Here is a 23,427-nt window from a genome sequence, read left to right as displayed (position 1 = left end):
TAAATACACAAAAAGAGATCAGGGCAGATTGGAGACACCTGGGGAAAAACACACAGCTGAACTCAATCTAAATAATGCGATAAACTACAGTGACCCCAATGTCACGATAAACATGATATTGGGTTCACGGTCCTTAAATGGCCTCTATTGTAACCAGATTTCATCCAATAGAACACCTTGGAGGTGCAGTCAACAAATCTTCATCGACTGTGTGATGCTATCATGTCAATAGGGAGCAAAGTCTCTGAGGAATGTTTCCAGCACCTTGTTGAATCTACGACTAGAAGAATTAAGGCAGCTCTCAAGGCAAAAGGGTTTCCAACTGAAAGTTCCTCTCATAAAAGGTGCCATCACAAGTTATCTATGTCATGTGCATCAATGCATAACCCAAATTTATTTAAGTTTTTTAATACTCAGGTTGACAATTGCCTTAAATGTGAGCGGTTCCACCAGGCATTATTTGTTAGTTTGTTAAATATATGTAATGCAAAAGAAGCTCAAACTTTTTTGCTCTTCCTCTTTTCTTTTCACTTTGACTTTTGTTGTAATGAAGAGATCATTTTACTGGATTGTACAAGCTGCACAACTGTGAAATTTGCTTCAGTAGGCCCACACAATCTGTCATGGTCCTGACAGTTTGGCCTTTGTAAAGAGATTGTCTTAGAAACATTTCCTTGCCCCTGGGGTTATGGCCTTTACTTTAACTCAGCTCTATGAGAAAGGATTGTCCTGAGACAAAGGGTTCACAGATGAGCTGTGGAGAGAGAATATTGCAGTCTGTTGCTGAGGAAGTTGAAGCTTACCAGCACTGCTGGAGCACAGGCAGGGGGCTTGTAGGTCTCACAAGCATTAAAAGCAAATTGTGCAATTTGCAGAAGGACCCTTTCTTAAGAGGAGGTGACTGTGATTAGCTACATTCCCGTGGGAGGGAGATTTATGAAGTCTGAGCTTGTTTTTTGGGCCTGACCTACTGCACAAGTTGGAACATCATTAAAATATGATTTCCCATTCTAATTTATGATCATGTGACACTGTGATTATCACTATTGGGGATCATTTTCAGCAAAATAATAAGATGACAATGGACATGTAGCATAACATTGTTTTAATGTAATATAAATGTGGCAATCTGGAATCGTCGGAATCATGATAATATTAAAAATGAGTAAAATACATCTTAAAGTCCTACAAATGGGGCGACCATGGCTCAGGGGGTTGGGAAGCGTATCTGTAACCGGAAGGTCGCAGTTCGATCCCCGGGCTCTCTGTCCTGGTCATTGTGTCCTTGGGCAAGACACTTTACTCTACCGCCTACTGGTGTTGGCCAGAGGGGCCGATGGCGCGATATGGCAGCCTCGCTTCTGTCAGTCTGCCCCAGGGCAGCTGTGGCTACAACTGTAGCTTGCCTCCACCAGTGTGTGAATGCGAGAGTGAATGAATAAAAATTCAAATTCAAATTCAAATTTTATTTGTCACATACACAGTCATACACAGTACGATATGTAGTGAAATGCTTGGACAACTGCTCGTGACCTAAAGAAAACAAAAAAGGAAAAGGCTATGAATAAGATAGGAAATAAATATGAAAAATTAAAAAGGGTAAATTTAACTAGGAAGGAATAAAATATAAATTAAGGTTAAAAATGAAATAACTGTACAACACAAATTAGAATGAAGGGTAAATTTAACTGGGAAGAATAAGATAAAATATATAAATTAAAGTTGAAAATAAAATAACTGTACAACAAAATACACAATACACAATAATAGTGTACATTGTAAATAGTGGCATTGTAAAGCGCTTTGGGTGCCTTGGGTGCCTTGAAAAGCGCTATATAAATGCAATCCATTATAAATGTTTTTCTGTTCTGTTGGGTTGTTATACAGTAGGTCAACTCCCCATGGAGACGACTTGTTTATCATGCCACCATTTTCCCCTATCTCCTGTTTCTATGGTAACAGCTTAGCGGACCTTAACTTTATTTGCAAATACACTAGTTAACATTTTTCATTTTTTAACCTTTGACTTCTCAACTATTATGCACTTGCTACTCTTACAGATGTGTTCGTACAAGGCCTGTTATAATTCAGCTTTATTAAGCACTGGATGGTTAAATTAGATAAATATGTCATATTCTAGCAGTGCATTTTTTTCCCGTTGCAATCGCAGTTAAAAAAAAAAAAGAATAAATAAATACGATCTTTTGCCACCGACAGCATGCTGTTTTTGATTAGGCCTTAGTTACTCTTTTTAAGTTCTTGATTGCACTCAGATTCCAGCTGTTGACTGACAATTAAGTTAAGAGACGCTACAGTTAATTAACATTTTAATCTTGAATGTCAAACAATGGCTGAAAGGACTTTGAAAGGACCTTTGGAGCAAGACACTATAGTTAATTTAAATAGAAAAAAGAATGTCATAGCATTTTCTTAGACTAATGTGATTACAGTTTGTTTAATATTTTGTGGTATATTTAGAAAAATGTTATGCCTTCCAGAGCCTAAAAAAAACCTATTGTTTATATTCACATTCACATTAAGCAGGAATACAATGTTATGCCTTCCATTCTGTAAATATTGTGCATGTAATAAAAAGAGCTGCACAGTTCTATAAATTCACTGTTTGGTTTTTGGCCCAAAAAGCGAACTCCCATGACTGTGATGGATTTTCAGTTCAATTTTTACATCAAAAATCTTTGTACTTTTAATTACAGCAGTTCCACAAGGCTAATTAGCATAAGCAAAATGAGCATGTGGCTAATTAACATTTTATTAGACGCACGGGTTAGGGAAGCTGTGTGTCGATCTTCATTTATCAATCTGTATTTTCACACATGCTTTTTATAGCAACACAAAATCTGCTTTTAATTTTAATTAAATACTTAATTTCACTCTTTATTTCGATCAAAATTATTCTGACTCTCTGCAATGAACCGATCATCACTTGCAGCCAGTCGACGTGTTCAGAATGACTTGGTTTATCAAGATCGTGATAAAAGGGGATCTGTATGTTATCAGTTTGTGAATGAATGGGGTCAAATTGGCAATTACATGCAATCAATCTAGTATAATATGTTGGGAAACTGATAAATCTACACATAAAATGCACATTACCTACTTACAATAAGAATCTAAGAACTTCATTTGCAACAGAAGTTTAGAAAATCCTCCACAATTCACTAAAGGACAATGATTTAACTCCAAAATAAGACTATAACAGGAACAAAACTGCAATAGTTGGCAGCCAGTTGAGGAGAGTACGCTATTGCAAAGACACATCACAGACAAGTTGCAATCATCGGTGCAGACTGACTCAGAGTGATTGGAGCATGCTGGCAGTTGGACTGACTACTGAGTCAGACAACGATTTGTTTGGAGACAGGTTGCCTCCCACCAGGTGACATGTGCAATCACCTTTGGCCAGAGGTTTGTGGTATTGCATGTTAAACCTCTGGAGTCACTGCAGCTACTTCCTTCCGTCGCCAAATTCAATGCAATCATCGAGCAGCATCCTTGTTTATATATATTTTTTTTTAATTTGTAAACAACACCCACAAGATGACTCTGGATCTTTGTATCGTGAATTTTCTCTGTGTTACTAACAAAGCATGACACCATGTTAGTGTGAACATGGATGTAATTGTCTCAATATATCAGGTGATAAAAATAAAGCACCTTTGTGAATACTCTGGTCTTCAATATTACACCTTTCTGCTGCTTCAGGGATTTCACACAGTTTATCCCTTGAGGCGATGGACTTCAGCTCTTTCTCTACTCACCATCCCAGCTTGTTCTAAATGTAGACCTAAAATCTTTTTCTTTGATCCCAGATTGGCTTGACTCTTTGGAAGTCTGCCCTCACAATACAAAGTGGGAGTTTTTTTAAGGATTTTCTTGGTGTATGGCTTCTTTGTGAAGAGGATTTGTGGCTCTATAAGATCTATAAGGATTTGATGCGCTGCTGTAGCTACGAGACACAATATTGCTCCACTCCCTGGAGTCTGTCTGTAACACTGAGTTATTGTCCATGACTCCTGAAGGACAGCTGGTGTACAGATTCCAAATTACAACGTGTACTCAGACAGACAGATCACTTGTACTTAACTGGTTGCTTTCAAAACTGAATTTGTATTCCTTTATTTTTCTATAGGAAGTGTATATATAACTAAAGTAAATGACCTGCAACTTATTATTACCGATGATATTTTGGTATACTCATTCAATTCTTAAGTAGCAGAAAAGCCATTTAACAAGACAAAACCACATCTGTCATATTTTTTTAAATATTTTGTTCCAATACAAATTTTTCTAATTTTTTTTTAATGATTAGCTTTCTGTAAAATCAACTAATAATTGGTGCTTCAATAAATCAGCATCCTTTCATGTGTTGCATCTCTGGAGCAATTTAGAAAAGTAAAGTTTAGCTTAACTTCGACCTGTAGTCTTTTGCGAAGGACACCATACTTGCATCAGTTCCTTCAGTACTTCAGACGTGCACATATTTCCCCCCATATAAATGTGAAATCAAACACCGAGCGTGTCAGTTACTGCCTCACGTCAGTCTATTCTAAATTGAAACGCATGAGTCGCAGTGTCACTGTTGTCTCTGTTTGATTTCCTTCTACCTGTCTGTTCTGGCCTGCTTCAAAAAATGTTTGTTGTGGCTATGCTTAATTTAGACCAGAATGACAGGGACAAAGGTTTTGAAGCCTTCCCAAGCGACAGCCTCCCCTTCTGAAGATTGTTTATGATAGCTGTAGATCTGTAGGTATAGCTCAGAATCCCTCTGAGAGATTCTGAATCAAAAGTGTGTTTAAGAAAACAAGAGCACCAGAAGACTGTATGTGTTTTGGGTCTGGAGGAGGACTGGCAGTTTGCTCAGGCTGTAATTGTAAATGTAGTTGAGCCAGAGCAAATATCTTTTGTCAGTATCCATCTGCAGAAAACCGAGACAAAGAGCAAAGCTGATGTTCTGGCAAAGAAACAAGGCTTTGAAGAATAGTTGTGGTAATTGTTCTCACTGATTGGATTTCATTCGTCGTCCACTACATGCAGCCAGCAGCAGCTGTATATCCCAAGTATTGTGTGATGCTTACCCGTCTCTGTCTTTTCTCTTGCTTAGGAGTTTGCAGCACTGACCAAGGAGCTGAACGCCTGCAGGGAACAGCTGCTGGAGAAAGAGGAAGAGATATCTGAGCTCAAAGCCGAGAGGAACAACACCAGGGTGAGGACAGCATCCTTATACATCTTTATTAAACTTTCCTTACTTAACTTATTTTAATATGACCATTGGAATTCAGTAGTTCTGAGCAATAAGAACAAACAAAACTGATGTTTGGACATTTTAAACCAGAAATGAAGCTGCTTCTGCATTTCATACTCAATCCTTTTTTTATGCATTCCACAAGTTGCTCTCAAGTTTTCCCAAAAAACCTGCTGGACACTGCGATAGGCAGCATCCAGAGGAAGATTAAGCTATCTGGTGGCTACGGTTTTAAGGCTGCAAAAGCACTGAAGCAACCATGCACACTGTCTATTTCCTGTGCCCAGGCACACCTCATTAGCTCTCCACATTCTGCCTGAAAATTGTTCCACTTACTTCACATGGATGGCTGCTCAACAGTAAAACTAAGTCCAAATGGTACTGATGCCCTGCAGTGTCCAGTTCAAAGAATTTGGTGTGGGGGAGGGGCAGCTAAAAAAAAACATTAGAGGATCAGCTGAAGTCCAGTATCTTCAATAAAAAACATTGCCTTTTTAAAGCACACTCTGCTGTTGATAGATAAGACTCTGCTTTCCATCCCAATGCTGATGAAGTGTGTATTTGCAGTCTTGCACTATCTTCCTCTGGTGGAGACAGAAGATTTTAGCACAGCACTGATGGAAAATTACAGAAAAGAGGGAGGTGAGGTGCAAGAAAGGAGGACAGACAAAAGTCATTTTCACTCTCGCACTTTATTATCACCTCAAATTCTCCAACAGGCAATTACTAAGCAAATTTTAATTAAGCTTGGTTTTGTCACTGGTTATAATTAAATCTTGGAAGACATGTACAGGCAGTCATTTGACGTGGGAACCTGCAACATCATGTGATGAGTATGGGATTGGTCTTATTGGCTGTGGGTTAAGCATCACAGTCTTTGATATGTGATGAAGATCTAGAGTTTTCAAACTTTTGAGGGGCCAAGACTAACTAACATTCATAACTGATTGCTTTCGTGTGTTTTAACTGATAAATTTTCAAATCACCAGCTACAACTTAGGGGATTAGTGTACTATCTGTTTTATCGCAGGCATAGTTGTGCACTTTGCTCATAGTTTTACAGAGTTACCAGAATGGAAATCAAACATAATTAAGCAACTAAACTCAAACTAACTAACTAGTATGTTAGGTCTCATTCACTAAAGCCTAGAGACCAGTTAATGACCATCTCACAACCACTAGTCGCTAGCAGTGAAAATGTGTAGACCCTTAGTGAGTGAGCGGCTGCTGGAGGTTGCTCACTCAAACTAGGTGAAATCAGTCGCCAAAAGGGTGCTGCACCGAAACCATGATTGCTTTGGTTTCAAGCAGACTGCCAACAGTTTGCATGTGAGATGCAGACTTGTCTGCAAACACTCACCGTTTTCCTCTGTTAGCTGAAAGTTGGAAACGTTTGGGGCAAATCGGAAAAAGAGAAAGTCGTGCCTTACCACTTCAACCAAAACACTTCAAAAGCCACAACTTTTACTTTGTAGATCAAAGTTCTCTGTTGCCTGTTCGCCTCACACGTTTCACTTTTACTACTGCTTGGTGAGTAGTTTTCAGGTATTTGCAGTAGATACTGACTAATATAAGATTTTTGCAAGTAATACCGATATTTATTGATTAAAAACTCGGATATATCGGATGAAGCACAAGTTTGAAGGATATGTGTAACAACATTTCATCTTTACTTTTTAAATTTTCATTTTTTGGCAAGTTAAAAATCCAGATATCAATATATTTGCAAGTAGCTGATATCTACTCATATCAGTTAAGCTCAAGCTCTAGTTTACAGTCAATTCAGTGTCTGCGCTGCAAACTGTGTGCGATCATGGCGACCTGTTACTTATTAAAGCAATCACAAGGGGAGCGGGGTCACTTATCGCCACCACACCAATAAAAGTACTCTGAATTTATATTTTTAGGTGGGGCTTATTTGTTTTGTAAAAGGGTTCATGCTAATCAAAAATTATCAGTTTTCATCAGCTTAAAATTTTCATTATGTAATAATTATGCTATTTAATTACTTTGAGCATTTGAGTTCAAATGCCACTGAAATTCTTTGTGTTATAAAACCTTTTAAACATTGTCCTTTACATCTGTTTTATATTGATAAATCCAAATTGCAGTTTTAAGCATGTAAATTCCACACATGCGCTTTTACAAAAGGATCATTTAATTCAATCTACACCATGAACAAGCTGGCTAGCATCATGGTTTGTTTGCTTGAAACTAAGAAAGCGTGACTCAGATCTGGTCTTCTGTTGCTGCTCTTACTCAGTTTGGCCTCGAACCGTAACTTGACAACGTGGTCTGGCTCAAATATTTCTCTATGCCGGCCAGTTAGCTAGCTGGCTAACAAGCCAATCTCTGCAGCAGCAGAACAGTCTGTTGTACCCCGAGTGAAGTGAGTGATTTCATGACAGATTTACGTGATGTCTCACAGTCGCATCAGAGTAGCTGTTGGCACAAAGATAATGTGAGTAATGGACCCAATATGCCTGCTTCATTGGCATAAAAGATCCTTGTCTAGATATGCACTTTTCAATGTCATGCCACATTTTAGGATTTACAACTACTCATTTTGTGCACCACTTAGCCGTGGGTCACGGACCCCACTTTCGGCAGCTGATGTAGAGACAGAGACAGAAAAACAAGATCGGATAAATAATGAAAATATTTACTGAACGAGATTGGAAATGGGGTGCTGTTGAGTAAACACTGACTTCCTGATTGAATCAACAGTAGGCATTTTGTTGAGTGTGCAGGATTATATATGTAGACATGATGGATGTTGATGGATCTCTCAGGGACACTTGAATCAGAGAGACAAATGAAGAGACTACACTCATACAGCAGTGCTCTGCAGGGGTCTTCTTTTCACTGCAAGTTTTCATTGTTCGACTCTTACACCTCACTCCTGCAGAGATTCTGATCACTTCTGCCTGCTCCAGTGTTTTCTATTGAAAATATATCTTTAGGATCCTGCAGACATCCCCCCATAAAAAAGGAATCAAACATTTTTATGGATTTTGCTGCTTTTGGTTTGTTTTGTCAGGTGTGTTTGACATTAAAATGAGTCAGAATGCTATTGATTATTTCTGTTACTTTATTTGGAACCATATATTGAAGAATATCATATTCTAAGCTAGCACTCTTGTCTTTTTACATTTACATTTTGGGAAATTCAGTTAGATGAAAAGATCGATCCTGTTCTAAATGTTGGACTACTGGCGCTGCACAGTAGTCAGTATACTCAGTTGGCACAAAAAGGAAATTTTGAAAAGGATCTATTGACTTTGGCTAGTGGTAGCCAAATTTACTTGAAACTTTAAGATAACAAAAGTTCATAATATAAACTTTGTAATACTTCATTAAAAGTAAGAAGGCATCTACAGCACGATTATTACTTCTGTAATCTGTAATCATGCTCCAGAACTACTTTTGGCAGCCATGGCTGTAAGGTGTTCAGGCCTGCAAAGTGATCCCAAATCACCATCCACCACCGTGCTTGACATATTTGCAGATGTCTGTCTCTATTTTGGTGTCATCTGTCCAAAGGACATTGTTCCAGGACACATGTTATTTGTTCAGATGCAACTTTACAAACCTGAGCTGTGCTGCCATATTCTTTATAAAGCGATATTTTAAACACTAACAGATCCTTGTAGGGCCAATGTAGATGTAGCTCTTACAAATTTTTGCACTTCGTCTGAGCATTGCGCAGTCTGACCCCTGATTCAATTCGATTGGATGTCTGGGAAGATGGAGACATCGTGTTGCTGACATTAAGCTGCTACCTATCATCTTAATTCGTACAGAAGCAGTCGGTGTGTACTTTGTTTTTCACAGGACTGCATGTTTGTGAAAACTGTCTTTTTGACATGACTGTATATAAAAATTAAAAGTCAAACCAGAAGTGCTATTGGCACAAAGATTAAGACTACAAGGAGCCTTAAATCTGCATTCTTTTAAATAGCCAGCGGGGCATAACACAAAAACATTGGGAAATTACCTTTTGGCTTTCTTCATCTATCATGTTAGTAAAAGCTTTCTGAGGAGTTTATACTCTCAAACTCTAGTTTCAAACTTTGCTGACCACAGCGTGAGCTTAGTTTACTAAATTATGGTCCCATTTAGAATTTAAAAAAATTAAAAAACTAATAAAATTAAAAAAGAAAAAAAATCTTGTTACTTGTTACAGTTATGCTTGAGGGCTAGCTGCCTCAGTATTGGCAATTTTAAGGAGTTTTCATGGTTACTCATGGTTATCTGTTTGCCACAATTGGTGCTATGTAGCCTATGGAAGAATCTTTTCAGATCTATGTTAATAATTTAGCCTATTTTTACTTCAGCAGAGATGTCAGTGGTATTTTGACTTAATAACAATGGTTTACACTTGGAATACACTTGCAATGGAATACACTTACACCAGCTAACTATGTTAGGTAGTCTCAGATGGAGATGTTTGGACAGTTAAAGGTATGGTGGGAATATAACCAGTAAGGTCAGAAAGAGCACACAGATCATTCTGAGCTGTAACTTTAGCCTATAACCAGATCATTATCTCGAGGCTATATTATTATTGCCCTGGACGACATCAGAGAGGGAAAGAAGTGTCACGATCTGCCTCACTAGGGGAAATGAAATGAAAGCAGACGATCCTACACTGATCTCACAGTGGAACCTGAGCAGGCTACAGTAACAAATAACGTTTTATCTCTGCTGAATAACACACATGATTGTTTACTCCCCGTTTTTGTTGTGTAGTTGCCTTTTGTTTAGCCTGCCTCCAAGCTCCGCATTTCTTCTCTGTCTTTGTGTAGCACTCTGCTGGCTGTTGACTTGACAAGTTACCTCGCAACATAGATTACACTTTTGTGTGTTTTTGTTGAAAGGACAGCGTTGCCTTTGCAGTTATCTGCCCCCTTTTTTATATATACATTGTTCGCACAGTTACATTGATGAGGCGTTGCAAGAATACAAAGCAAACTTTTCTTACTGGAAAACATTCTCTCCAGTGATTCTGAACTTTTATACCATAATTTGGTAATAACTCACAACAGTTTATGAGAATGTAAATAGCGATTATGGCCATTTTAATTGGTAAAAAAAATTTGATGATACTAAGAATAATAATAGATGTTGGTCACATACCAAGCCACCAAACCACTTTTGTTGCAATTTTTTCTTTTTTCCCAAAGGACTCAGTCTCTGTAAGTAATCGCCTTTGTTGCATGTATATAATGTTTTTTTGATAGTCATGTTTGATTTTTGAAACATTTTTTGAGCCTGATCAAGCACACTTGAAATCATTCCTCTAGCACTTGTAGAAAAAAACCCATAAATAGAATAAGAACAAGAGCCGTGGCTTTCTGTGTTCTCAGAATGTTCATATTTTGGATTCTTCAGCAGTTCTCAGAGTTGATAATAACATTGATTTCTCCTATTTCTTCCCTTTAGTTACTGCTGGAACATCTTGAGTGCCTGGTGTCCAGACACGAGCGGTCACTTCGTATGACTGTGGTCAAGAGGCAGGCTCAGTCTCCTTCAGGGGTCTCCAGTGAAGTCGAAGTTCTTAAAGCACTCAAATCCTTGTTTGAACACCATAAAGCCCTAGATGAGAAGGTAAGGTTGTCAGAATATATACATTAAATGTGTAACTGTTGGCTTTTTTCAGTTTTACCAAATTTAATGTGTTTGACTTTAATGTGTTGTTTTGATTCGGTTGTATGTCCCTTCTCTGTTGTATTATTATTAATTACTTGTGTGTTTTATATTATTATTGGAGACAAATACATGTATTTTTGTTTATTCTGGATCAGTCACATGTTATTTACATTTAAAATTCTTTTTTGGTTTTCATAAATGCACAAGTAATTAGTGGGTTTGTGAAAAGTGTAGCTGACGATTAAAAAAAATGATTTGAAAAATTAGGTTTAATGTGTTATATTTCTGCAGTGTGGTGTCATTAGTCATGTCAAAGGCAAGCTGAGTGAGTATTAGCACAGTGTGGAGGTGAAGTAACCAGTTGGCTAGCTAGCTGCAGGAGCTAACCAGGAAAAAAACCTCAGCTACACATACTACAGATCTAGAAAGAAAATAAAAGCCATCAGGAAAAAATGTTTTGCATTGTTACTTTTGAGTCACCTATACTGTATGTATTCTTTCTCCCCAAAACATTATGTTTAATTTTAAATGTTAAACATATTTGTAATAACTTATTAGTTGTGCTTTGCTGGATTCAGATTTGGCTCCACCCCCTAATTATCATATTATAGTATATTATAATGTATATGGATAGATAAAACATTTAAGACCAGATGATACTAACAGTGCTTTATTTTCCTTTTGTGTGATTTCATGCTATCATTTTCTAGTTTTAAGCCTTTACATGTCGCACTCAGTGTTTCTCCTCACATCCCGCTGATTTATGACCTTAGCCTCCTGTGTAATATCAGCACTCCCCCTGTAATCCATTCATCCCCCCCCCGAAAGCCAACATTTATAACACATGTCCAACGTCCACATTGTTTAAGGTAATATAAGCTCAGGCAAATGGGGTCCCGTGTTGGAACAATATCCCAGAGTGGACACAGAGGATCAGCCTCTTCTCATATCTGGTGCACACTCACAATGTGTTGCAAGTAATTGTTCCATCACAGCCATGATGAACCTAAAAGAGACAAAGGGAGAAGTGTAGAAGGGGAATCTCCTCTCCGCAAATGGTGCTTTTAAAGCAGTAAGAGCCGTATAATGCTACTTTGAAGCCCCAGCAAAGTGGTGTTGTAAGGCTAAGGGAGGAAAAGAGGATAGCACCTTCTGATGTGTTAACCCTTGCTTTCCTGGACTGGGATTTTAACAGCGGTGAGAGAGGAAGCTAATGATTGCGTTTTTCAGCTTGGCTCTTTTAAGATCAGTCCATCCCAGTGGAATTAAGTGCAGTGAAGGCTTATAACAGTGCCCATGACAAAGGATCTACAGACAGATTGTGATTCATGTTTTGTGATTTTCAGGTAAGAGAGAGACTACGAGTGTCACTGGAGAGGGTGTCTGCCTTGGAGGAGGAGCTCACAGCAGCCAATCAGGAGGTAATAACCACCACACTCACCAGTAACTACATTAACTGCTTGCTAATGCAGATGTCTTATAAGCAACCAAATGCTTTTAGGCATATGAAAGAAATGTGATGAAAGTGACTTTGAATGTGGCAGATGGGCCAACCTGAGTATTTCAACTGCAGATCTACAAGAATTTTCACACACAACAGTCTCAAGGGTTTACCTCTCTGGGCAGAAATGCTAGAGGAGAATGGCTAGACTAAAAAGTCGGAACCTTATGTTGAAATTTAAAGCAAAAGACCACAGGGGTTCCAATGCAGTGCTAATAAGCTGTGACTAATGGCCACGGTGTAGAATAATGAATATTGTGATATTTTTAAACACACTTTTTGTTGTTTGTGTTGTCAGATAATGCATCATCAGTGATTATGGATTAAAACTAGAATGAATGGGCTGAAATTCCTGGAACCTCAGACTATGGTTTGTTGGTTGTTTTCATACCAATGCATAGTGTCTGACTTGAGGTAGATTATTAGCTTTCTTCATCAAAGGAACACTTAGTAGCATATAGACGAATGGGACAAAGAAAAATTATATTCTTTAATAAGGAATTAAAGACTTTGGCTATTTTATTAATCCTTTGCATAAAAGGCATCAGGAAAAGCAAGCATTTCTAATTTGGAAAACAAATACTATTGTTTCATTTAAGTCATTCCCATCAGACAAAAGCATGTCTGTACTGCTTTTTAAGGATTCTGCAAACATGCTCAGTAAACATAATTTTGAACATGCAGAGTTAATGTGATGAACAAGCATTTTTATTTATTCCAATTGCAATGTTTTTTACTCAACCCATCCAATCTTTAAGCATCTAAACCTAAAAAACGACTTAATGTCAAAGTAAAAACCGAGTAAAAACTAACTTCAAAGCACAAAGTTTCCACATGGGAAACTTTGGTCTATAAAATTGTGACTTACTTAATTTTATAGCACTTAAATTCATCTGCATCTTAAAAATCACTGCTGGTGTATGAAGTCACAGACGATGACAAGCAATCTGTCCGATGCCAACAGTGAAGAGAAATATTTCACACTTTGAGATGGGAATGTGCTGAAATAACAGAAAATATATGCTGTTCATGTATTAAACATGTAGATACTATTTATATATACATGCAATATCTCAAGACTTGTGTTGAGTTGCATATTCCGAACAAACATAACATATATACAGGAACATATACTACTTGTTTACGTGGATGCAAACCTAATACATACTGTGATGTGTCCTGAATTTTGTATCTGCTCTGAAACCCAGAAACATTTACGGTACCTCGACAGGCTTCACTCTACCTCAGCTTATCAGTGGCTGCGGCGAAGCACTGACAGTACATCAGCCACTGTTTCCTTGGTGGCCTTTCCGTCTTCACCTCCTAGTTCGGGCTAGAGTAGGATTTGCACTGCAGATGGTCCTGTTCCAGCTGAGGAAAAACCCTCAGGCTGCCACTTCACAGCCTGTCAGACATGCCAGCCTGACACTCGGGCCTGGCGTAAAAGTCACTAAAAGGAAGAGAAGAAGAAAAAGATGGGAATGAAAAGCAATAGGGGGAATGGTTGGGAGGCGTGTGGCATGGGTGGAGGGACAGACGGAGATCTAGTGTGAGAGGAGAGAGAGGGGGTAAGGATGGAAAAAAAAGGCATAGACAGGCAGAAGACACAAATAGACATGGCAGGTGGGATGCAGAGGCAGATCGTGTGTGGAGGTATGTGTATTAATGAGAGTGCAGGGCTCCACTTGGTCAGAGCACCTCTGAAAGAAACCGAAGGACAGAAAAAGTGAAGCTGTAATGATATGTTTTGATGGCGAGTAAAGTCGCTAGGGGTCAAAACCCAAGATTTGATAGTGTGCGATCTACCAGACAAGGAGAGAATTGTAGAAAAGATTGAAAACTTAAAAAAGTAAACCTAAAGGCCAGCGGTACCTAAATTCTTCTCTTTTTCTCTTTGACAGTTTTTCCTGAAGTCTTGTTTTTTAACTGCAGAAACTCTGACAGACATCTCAGCAGCACCTTGAAATATTTCTCACATCACACTTCCAAGCTTATAAAGACCATACAGTATTTCTGTGTGGCTGTCCCTCTCTAATGGTTAACACAACACTTGTCAGAGCTGCGGACAGATGAGTGATTAGACCTTGAGGTGATGGAGGGTGGAGGTGGTGGTGGAGAGGATGGTTAAACCGGCTTTGCCGAATAAAAATGTCCACGCTTAAGAGGCTCCAGGGAGGCAGGCGGATCCGTGAGCCCGCAAACTGGTAATTGATTTGAGATGGAGGTCTATTATGAGTCCCATTTCCCTCCAGGAATTTAGACAATGTGTCCATGCTTGAAGAAATCAGCAGCCTTTAACCTCATGCAGTCACAGGTGTTTAAGTGGCCCCACACTGATTGCTGCTAGTGATTGCAGTTCTATCTGTGGAGCATTTTGGTATCTATCTGAGGATGAATTGTTGCTTACCAATTATTTGATGTTAATCAAAACAGACATATTTTTAAGACACTGTTAAATTCCCAAAGGTAGCTCAATAGCTCATTTGAATCTATCACAACCATACAAGATCAAGGCAGATAAAATAATATGTATCAAATATTATTTTATGCAGTCATACCAGATTCTTAGCAACTCAACCCTAGTTACACGTGGTGATTGACCATTTGTAACTTTCAGAGGCTTAAAATGAAATTGACTAATGAGCTATTTTATGGTCATGTGAAGTCTGTTCCTTCATTATTGTTGAAGGAACAGGGAACATTATTTGGCAAAGTATGCAAATGATGGCCCCGCCCCTCCCTGAGCCTGGTTCTGCCGGAGGTTTCTGCCTGTTAAAAGGGAGTTTTTCCTTCCCACTGTCGCCAAAGTGCTTGCTCATAGGGGGTCATTTGATTGTTGGGTTTTTCTCTGTATATATTATTGTAGGGTCTACCTTACAATATAAAGCGCCTTGAGGTGACTGTTGTTGTGATTTGGCGCTATATAAATAAAATTGAATTGAAAGAAATTGATTTGATTTCAAGTGTTGCATTTTGTGGTTTTTTTTTTTTGTCTTTTTTTTGGATAGGAGGAGCTCCTAAAGAATGTTGATGCAAGTGAAAGAGGCTAAAAAAACAAAATAACCTTAATGAGTAGTGAGTAGCCAAAATCAACAATCTGGCGCATTCTTAATAAGTGGAACTCAATTGGCTAGCTCTGCAACACCAACACCTTTATGAATGTAAAGGACAGTTTACAACAAGGTCTAAATAACAGGTTGCAACAACAAGCCAGATTAGACAACAAAATTAATTGATCAGAAGTATACCACATCATCTGTCTAATATGGTAGAGATAATGTTGTGAGGCGGGCATGTATGATAGTGGAACTACCACTAGTGTTTATAGGTGATGTGACTGCTGATAGAAGTATGGATTCTGAAGTGTACAGGGCTATACTCTCTCTGCTAATATTCGACCAGATGCTGCAAAACTGAGTAGACAGCACTTCTTAGTGCAAATGGATAATGGCCTGAAGCATACTGGAAAAGCAACCCAAGCGTTTCTTAAGGCAAAGAAATGGGATTATTTTCAATAGCCAATAGAGTCATTTGAATCAGTTTTTAACAATTTAAAGCAGCTTTAATGGTGTGGTAATATAAGATTTGATAATCGGATGTATAGAAAGGTAACATCTGACCCATGAGCCGATGTGGGCTAGCACTGAGGTCCTTACAGGCTGAGCTTGATCCAAACCAGCACTATGCTCAGTAGGAGAAATACTCTGTTCACGGTTTTTCAAATAAAAGCTGGCAGAAAAGGTTGAGAATGGCAACAGCAGTACTTTTTTTCTTGCTTTTGCAAAAAAAAGACTGACCTAATTCTTTTGGGATTTTGTAAAAGAAAGAAAACTAATACATGAAATGAAATCTCCTTTGACCTAAAACATTTGATAAACATGTTTTATGTGTGGTCATGCATTTTTCCCCAGGTGTGTGATTGATTCTATTTTAAGTGCATTGCACCAAACTTGCTTTTCCCCAAATCTCACCTTGACGTCATCAATCTTTCATACTCTAAGAGCAACCTGTGACACCCGTGGACACACACACTCACACATAGCCATTCTTATTTCACTCCTTCCCATTTTCCTCCAATTTCTACTTCATCAGACATTCCTGTCAACACAGAGCCCAGAAGTGCTAAAGGAAGATAAGGAAATTGTGATGCTGCGTTGTAAAAGAAGCTCCACTCGTCCTTGTGTCCCTCGTCACCCTTTTCATTTTGCATCTGGCAAACTTCTCTCTGTCTTCTTTCATTTCAGCGATGGAGATGCATCAGTAGCGCCCCATTCATCAATTGTGCCTTTATGTCATGGGTGGCGTTGGTGTTTGATCTCTGAGATGGAGAAATTACAGACAATCTCAAAATAATGGTACTGGAACATACGGAGGCATAATTATGCCCTCATTAAAAATAATGAACAGAAGATCCTTTGTAGACAGAGTGCAGCAGAAAAGAAGAAGCCAAGCTGCTGCTGGCAAAGTTGAGTGTGAAGGAAACCCTGTCTGTGGAAGGTGGGAGATAATCTTCTGTTCTCACTCGCAACTTTAAAGAGGTCCCGACATTAACTACGACTCGTGTCCAGGTGTCAATGAGGGCAGGTTGGGATCTGAGTTTAAACTGGATCATGTCAAAGTCACTTGATTGCATTGTTTGTTTTATCGACAGCGGTTTCATTGATTGTCCTCGGGCTCCTCTTGCTGTTCCGATCACAACAAATGTCTGTTGCGGAAAGAGAGAGAAAAGACAATTTTAAAGCATCGCAATTTGTTTTCAACGGCGACGATCACTCAGCATTTCCATTCTCAAACTGTAATTATTTATTAGAATGATTAGTAATGGTAGTTGGATTGTCATAAATGATGGTGCTGGCTGCTTGGAAATCCTGATCGAATCATCCATAAAGAGAAGGACAAAAAGGAACATGCATGATTTGAGAGTCCTACATGGTTCAGAGATTAAAGCTTTTCTGAAGCTTCCGAGTACTCATAGAGGAGAACCAGCATGATGCAGCTTTAATCACATCACGCTATCAGCATGCCTCATGTACTGTAGTAATTGTTGGGGGGGGGGGGGGGGGGTTTGTTAGGAGCTCCTCCTTTTTTGTTCGTGTAGAGAATAACTGTAAAACTATTTTAGTGCTAGAGTTGTCTTTCTGGTGGTTATTTACTTTTTAGGGGAGGTTTCAGAGATTGAGACCAGTGGACAGTGGTGTAACTTTGACTGCTTCTGTCTGCAAAAATAAACGGAACACACTGTACCAAGCTTATTGTTGAAATAAAAGCAGACAGTCTTTTCACATTTTGAACAAATCTCCAGGTTGGCCAAATTCATTTTGAACAGGAGCACAATAGCACACAGAAATATCATCACCAGTGCTATTTTAACATCCCTCACAGTTTGCAGACTGACTTTGTGGCTTTTCTTAGTTTTCCATTGCAGAGAGGAGCATTGAGGATCTGCCCTGTTTCAGTTTTACTTTCAGAGCCAGGACTGCGTGTGTTGGCTTGTATTTCTTACTCTGTTTTGACTTTCTTTTCTCAGGGGAATCATTAATTCATACATTTCTTAAAGCTGCACTGTGTTTACTTTAGTGCAGCTGGCCTATGTTCGACCTCAATAAAAGATTGTTGCATTCGCAACACGTTATTTTCGTATTCACCTTAGTGCTAGTGTAGGATACACGGAGAAAGTCTTAGAAGAAGTTATCCATTCTGCTAGTTAATATTTAGTGGCCTACCTGGGACGAATGAATGGCTGCTCTCCATAAGCATTAGGCTCTGGAAAGAAGTACTTCAAGAAGTACTGTGAACTAGTAGGCAGCAGGTACACTGTCAACCTCTCTCTCTCTTGAAGTGAGTGATAATCATATGTTGTCAGTCAAAGCCAAACCAGAATGTTATTGTTGTCAGACACCCCTGTGACAGGGTTAAGGCTTCAGGATGGCTGATGGTGGGGAAATAAAGCACTTGGTTTGCAAAACTCAATAATCACAAGGTTTCCATGAATGTTGGTTAAAGTAATGTTCCAAAATTCCTATGCAGTGTGATATACTGTAATTTACTAGCGTTGCATAAGAGAGGGAAAATGATTAGTTAACCAAGGATTGCAATTATGTGTGGTTGTGGTTTTATCCTCATCGTGTGTGCAAACAAGAGGCTCATTCAAGAGGCTTCGCTAAAAGCTAAAAGTTCTAAAGCCACACTGAGGAAGATGCCAGCCTTAAAATTGAGTTTTGTTTTTTCGTCTCACACAAACTGTGTTGCTGTGTGCAGGCAAGTGTGTGCGGAGGGGGTTTTTTGTTGTATTTTTATTTTTTTTTACTTCTAACCCCATATTTTTGTGTCCCACAGATTGTGGCCTTACGGGAACAGAATGCTCACATCCAGAGGAAAGTGGCATCAGGTGAGGGAGGAGAGGACATTTTGGAGGGCAGTGAAGCTCAACAGAAGGTCCATAGCAAGGTGAGCTCCCTTGATTTAAATATGGGTGGAAAAAATGGTCAAAATTATGTGTGGATCTATAATAACTACACTACACTTTAATAGTCTGTACATTATGGCAATATTTGCACTTGTTGTTTTTGATTAAGATATAGTTTATTCTAAAAATGTGCATAGTATTATGTATGTATATATTAAATATACTTACTGTGGCGGTCATACAGTAACCCGGATGTTTTCCATTTCAAAATAAAAGCACTACCAATCAGTATTTTGTCTACAACCCTGCTGTGGTGGCGTTACACAAATAATTCCTGTACATTTAGTTCCCCCTGCTGTATTGGCATTTTGACTTTAAAGTATTGCAGCGACTATCACATGGTTTTGATCATACATTTATTTACCTCTGCAGGCATTCTGAAGGAGTTAGGCGAAAACTCCCGCTGTGATCTCACCCCCTGCCATTATGCAGGAGCACACATGGACATCCATAGCTGAATACAAATTTCCTTTTGATTATTATTTTAACAGCATAGGTGTAGGTGTAGATTACGCTGATGCCTTTTTATGTCAGAAGCACGCGAGCCCAAAATGATGCACCTTAAAGGCAAACGCAGATGCAGGATTTTTACTTTTTTTTTTTTTTTTTTTTTTTTATTATACATGCAGACAGCAGCAGAGGATACCTGGGTAGATCAATGGAGACGTTATTACTTGGCTGGTCTGCTGGGGAACGAGGGTTTGGGGGATGGGAGGTGGTGGTGGTGGGGGATTGGGAGTAAAGAGATGAAGAGCGTGTGAGTTTGAGGGATGTGATAATGAGGAGACAGCCATCATCTGCTCTGTTTTGTGTAGATAAAATAAGAGAGTATGAACATGTGTTGTTTGGCACATTTGTTTTGTGATACGGTGAAGAAAGAACACTAACCTTGCAGTAATGGTGAGGGTCAGTTATTCAGCATGACTGTAGTCAGAGTGACTGACAGAGATGTAGAAGGAACTGTCAGGAAGGGGACAATGGCAAAACCTGCCCACCGGATTCTTTCATTCATATATATATATATATATATATATATATATATATATCTTGGTTTGTCACTCCATCAGTTTTTGCACCACTGAATTACAGACCACCTCTTCTGTAACTGAAGGGACAGATCTGTCTTTTAGGTTTCATGTCATAGGTTTTATCTAATTTCTTAATGACGTGACTTTCAAATGCTGCTTATCTGCTGTAGACGGTGTTTTAGCCCTGTCACTTTAAGCTAATAGCTTTTTGAGAATCACCTTGTTGGTACAAGAATATTTTGTCTGACAAACTGCATCATCTTTGGGATTTTTTGTATATTCAACTAAAGAAATAGGAACAAATGATGTGTTTTTGCAACAGGCTGCTAGTACTAACGTGCCTAGATGCAATTAAAATGTGGTTATTTGCTTATTTGTCTGTTATGTGTAGTTCATCTGTTTAGTAAGGTGCTTTTTTATGTTTAGATAATTCATTAGGCAGCGTTAAGTGGCCTAATAAACAAAAACATTCCTCTTAGTGAAAAAGCATCTTATGTTCAAAGAAGAAACTTTGAAAGACCTTAAGAAAGTTTGGAGAACTATTGCTCAAGGCCAACATTAGTTCTCAGAGCAAAATATAAAGAATTGAGGGGCATCTCAAGACTATCTGTCCATCTATCCATGCAGGCATGAATGAGAGCAGTTGTTTCATAGCCAAACTTAACCATTTTTAAAGGTCATTCAGAGTTAAAAAGCAATACACCCCTTTGAAATGTTGGGTAACTCTTATTAACATTGTCCCTTTAAACTATCCTGGTCCTAAATGGTACAAATCTGTGAAACAAGCCCATCGATGGAAACCCCAGATACAAAGAGGGACAGCTGAGCCATTTGGCAATAAAGAAGATATAAAATTCTTTTATGAGCATGGCCCACTGCTGGCATGCTCGTATTAAAATCACTGGTGTGATTTAGTGGATCCTGTTCCTTGCTCAAGTGAATCATTGATCACAGGCAGCAGACAGAGAGGCCCAATTAGGTTTGTCCTCACAGATGGATGGCCAAAGATGGGCAGCTGTGCCTCACAATACAGCAGGAAGACAGAGGAAGATGGAGAATGAAGAGATCAGTTTCCCTCAATCCTCTCATTCACCTTACTGTAACTCAATTGAGCATAAAAGCAAGATTTGTTTTTTTAAACTATGCATGTTTGTTATTTAGCACCGATAATAAGGTTGTTTTCCTCTGTTGTTCTTGCCCCTAAACTCTTTTGTAAGCTGAATCTCTGCGGTATCCTCCTCATTAATCTACCTCATGCAGAGACCAGGAGAGCTGTACGGAGTGGAAACCTTGCAAATCTAATCAGATTACTTATGCAAGTGTCAAAACAATTTCTCCAGCAGAGTCTGGTGTGATTCAGTCTTTGTGACCATCCAGAATCAAAGCAGGGGAAGAACCAAAGCCGTGAGCTCCTGAACTTGAATTTATTAGAATGCAAATGTATGTCATTCTCAAAAGCAGACATGGTATCTGAAGTGGAAGCATGGCTGATTTCTCAGGGCCCACTTGAATACACGACAGGAAGATGAGGCATGACAGGAAATCAGAAAATTGCTTTGCACCATTGTTCATTTTTACTCTCGATAGTGTGTTTATTTTCCTGCATTCAAAGCTCAAACTTCTATTTTTGATTTAGGTACTGGGGTTTTTACTAGGTTAACACTTGAAAAAAGAAAGAAAATATAATCACTTGTTATCGCGATTATTGTGGGGCAAGTGTGCATTCTGAATGGACTTACAAGACACGTTTCAGGATTCGGGATATAATTTAACATCCAAAAGATTTATTTCAACTGCAAGGAAAAAGTTCTAGTTAGAATGTTAACTTAAAAGAAAGAAAGAATTTTTTTACTTTGATTAGCCACAACATTAACAACCAATTTCCAAATCCTGTACTAACCCTCACTTGTCAGTGATCTTATTACTACTTTATTATTACCTTATTACCTATATACCACAAGCCTCACTTAATTTGTGAGTTTTAAAAGACGTCATGCAAGGGAATTCATTTTTAAAAAAGCTCTTAAATTCTTTTTAAAGTACACTAAAAGTTAGAAATCATCCCCAAACATCCCTTGGCAAATTTTGTGCTTCATGACGCATACATATTTTTGGATAATTTTCCCTTTTCATATGTTGACCTCTTACTCCACGTCCCCCTCTTTCCCCTCCAGCGTCTGTCCAATGGCTCTCTGGAGCCGGCCCATGAGGCGAGTCAGGTGGTCGAGCTGCAGGACCTGCTGGAGAAGCAGAACTACGAGTTGGCCCAGATGAAGGAGCGCATGTCCTCCCTCTCCTCCCGGGTTTCCGAGGTGGAGCAGGAACTCGAGACCGCCCGCAAGGACCTCATCAAGTCAGAGGAGATGAACAACAAGTACCAGAGGGACATCAAAGAGGTCACAGCACAGAAACTGAGCACAGGGGGAAGCATACACACACACACACACACATATTCGCATGGGGATAACAGTTGCAAGAGAAACATCAAAGACAGCGAGCAGTGGTCTAAAAACAGCTTCTATTTGCATATGCTCTCACACTCTCCCCAGCTCTTTATTACTCCGTCTTTTTCTCACATAAAAACATGCACATTGACTTGTGAACGTATAAGGTCTTTCATAATGCCTTCATCGGGTGAAGTGAGTTAAGTGAAGAGTCCTTGAAAAAATATCTAAATATACACTTCAGATAAACACTTCTCTAGGCCTCAAACTAACACTTAATGTTAAATAAATAACTAGCCATTTGTATTTCTTGAACGGGTTCAAGACTGTTGATGCATGAAGCACAAAAAAGAGCCAGTTGTGTCCAAAACTGGCAATTAAGATCCAAATAATAGTCCTATTTATTATATGTCTGTGCAAGGTTAATATCAGTGAAGTGGGCTGGATATGAACATAAGCTGATGCCCCTGTCGCCTGGGGATGAAATTACTATTGATTTCTAACGATGTGGGCAGAGGCAGTTATCGTGGGCTGACAAACATGGGCTTATCAGGCCAATCGTGTTTTATTACCCTGCAATGCCTTCTCTTACAGCAGCAGTTTATTTAGTGTTCTAAGAATAACTGTTATTATTTGTATGGTTTGGAAACAATGGGTGCTACCGCAAGTTTGTGTCTGAAGCAATTCTCCATGGAGGAAATTAAGTCTGAGAAATTCCATGATAATGTTGCCTCTGTTCATGACAGCAGCGCATGTTTGTATTTTATGAGGCTTTATTTGTTATTAACTTTTGTGCACATTCTAGGGATAAAAGTTTGATTTTGCAGACTTGCAGTCTGCTTTCTGTGTGCATTCCAGGAAGTGGTTGAAGAATCTCTAATTCAATTCCGTTCACTTCAGTTTTACTTACTCAGTGCCAATTAACAATAATGGTGAGCTCAAGGTTCTTTATATTGTAAAGTAAAGACCCTGCAATATCTGTATATCTGCAATATCCATCCATTCACTGTCTGCTGCTTATCCTGGCCTAAGTAGAGACACCCAGACTCCTTTACTTCTTCCAGGAAAAACTG

The 23,427-nt window shown here is 38.9% G+C and overlaps 1 protein-coding gene across 4 annotated transcripts in view; it reads left to right on the top strand.

The window, feature by feature from the left end:
- The window catches only part of ppfia2 (PTPRF interacting protein alpha 2), a 180,731-nt gene that overhangs the window by 127,632 nt on the left and 29,672 nt on the right, over nucleotides 1–23,427 (top strand). For 3 of the 4 annotated variants that reach the window (XM_085376864.1, XM_085376866.1, XM_085376863.1), the window contains exons 2-6: nucleotides 5,123–5,224; nucleotides 10,709–10,873; nucleotides 12,262–12,336; nucleotides 18,753–18,863; nucleotides 22,085–22,306. In XM_085376864.1, coding sequence (XP_085232990.1) covers nucleotides 5,123–5,224; nucleotides 10,709–10,873; nucleotides 12,262–12,336; nucleotides 18,753–18,863; nucleotides 22,085–22,306 — 675 coding nt within the window. Of the gene's footprint in view, nucleotides 1–5,122; nucleotides 5,225–10,708; nucleotides 10,874–12,261; nucleotides 12,337–18,752; nucleotides 18,864–22,084; nucleotides 22,315–23,427 lie in introns of all 4 variants that reach the window. The other variant, XM_085376865.1, reaches the window with a different exon arrangement.

The sequence above is a fragment of the Diplotaxodon limnothrissa genome, linkage group LG17, assembly GCF_057381915.1.
Source record: "Diplotaxodon limnothrissa isolate DT_005_m linkage group LG17, D_limnothrissa_male_GT1.1, whole genome shotgun sequence".
Lineage (NCBI taxonomy): Eukaryota > Metazoa > Chordata > Actinopteri > Cichliformes > Cichlidae > Diplotaxodon > Diplotaxodon limnothrissa.
The sequence above is the reverse complement of the archived record's forward strand: the minus strand, read 5'-3'. Positions and strand labels throughout refer to the sequence as shown.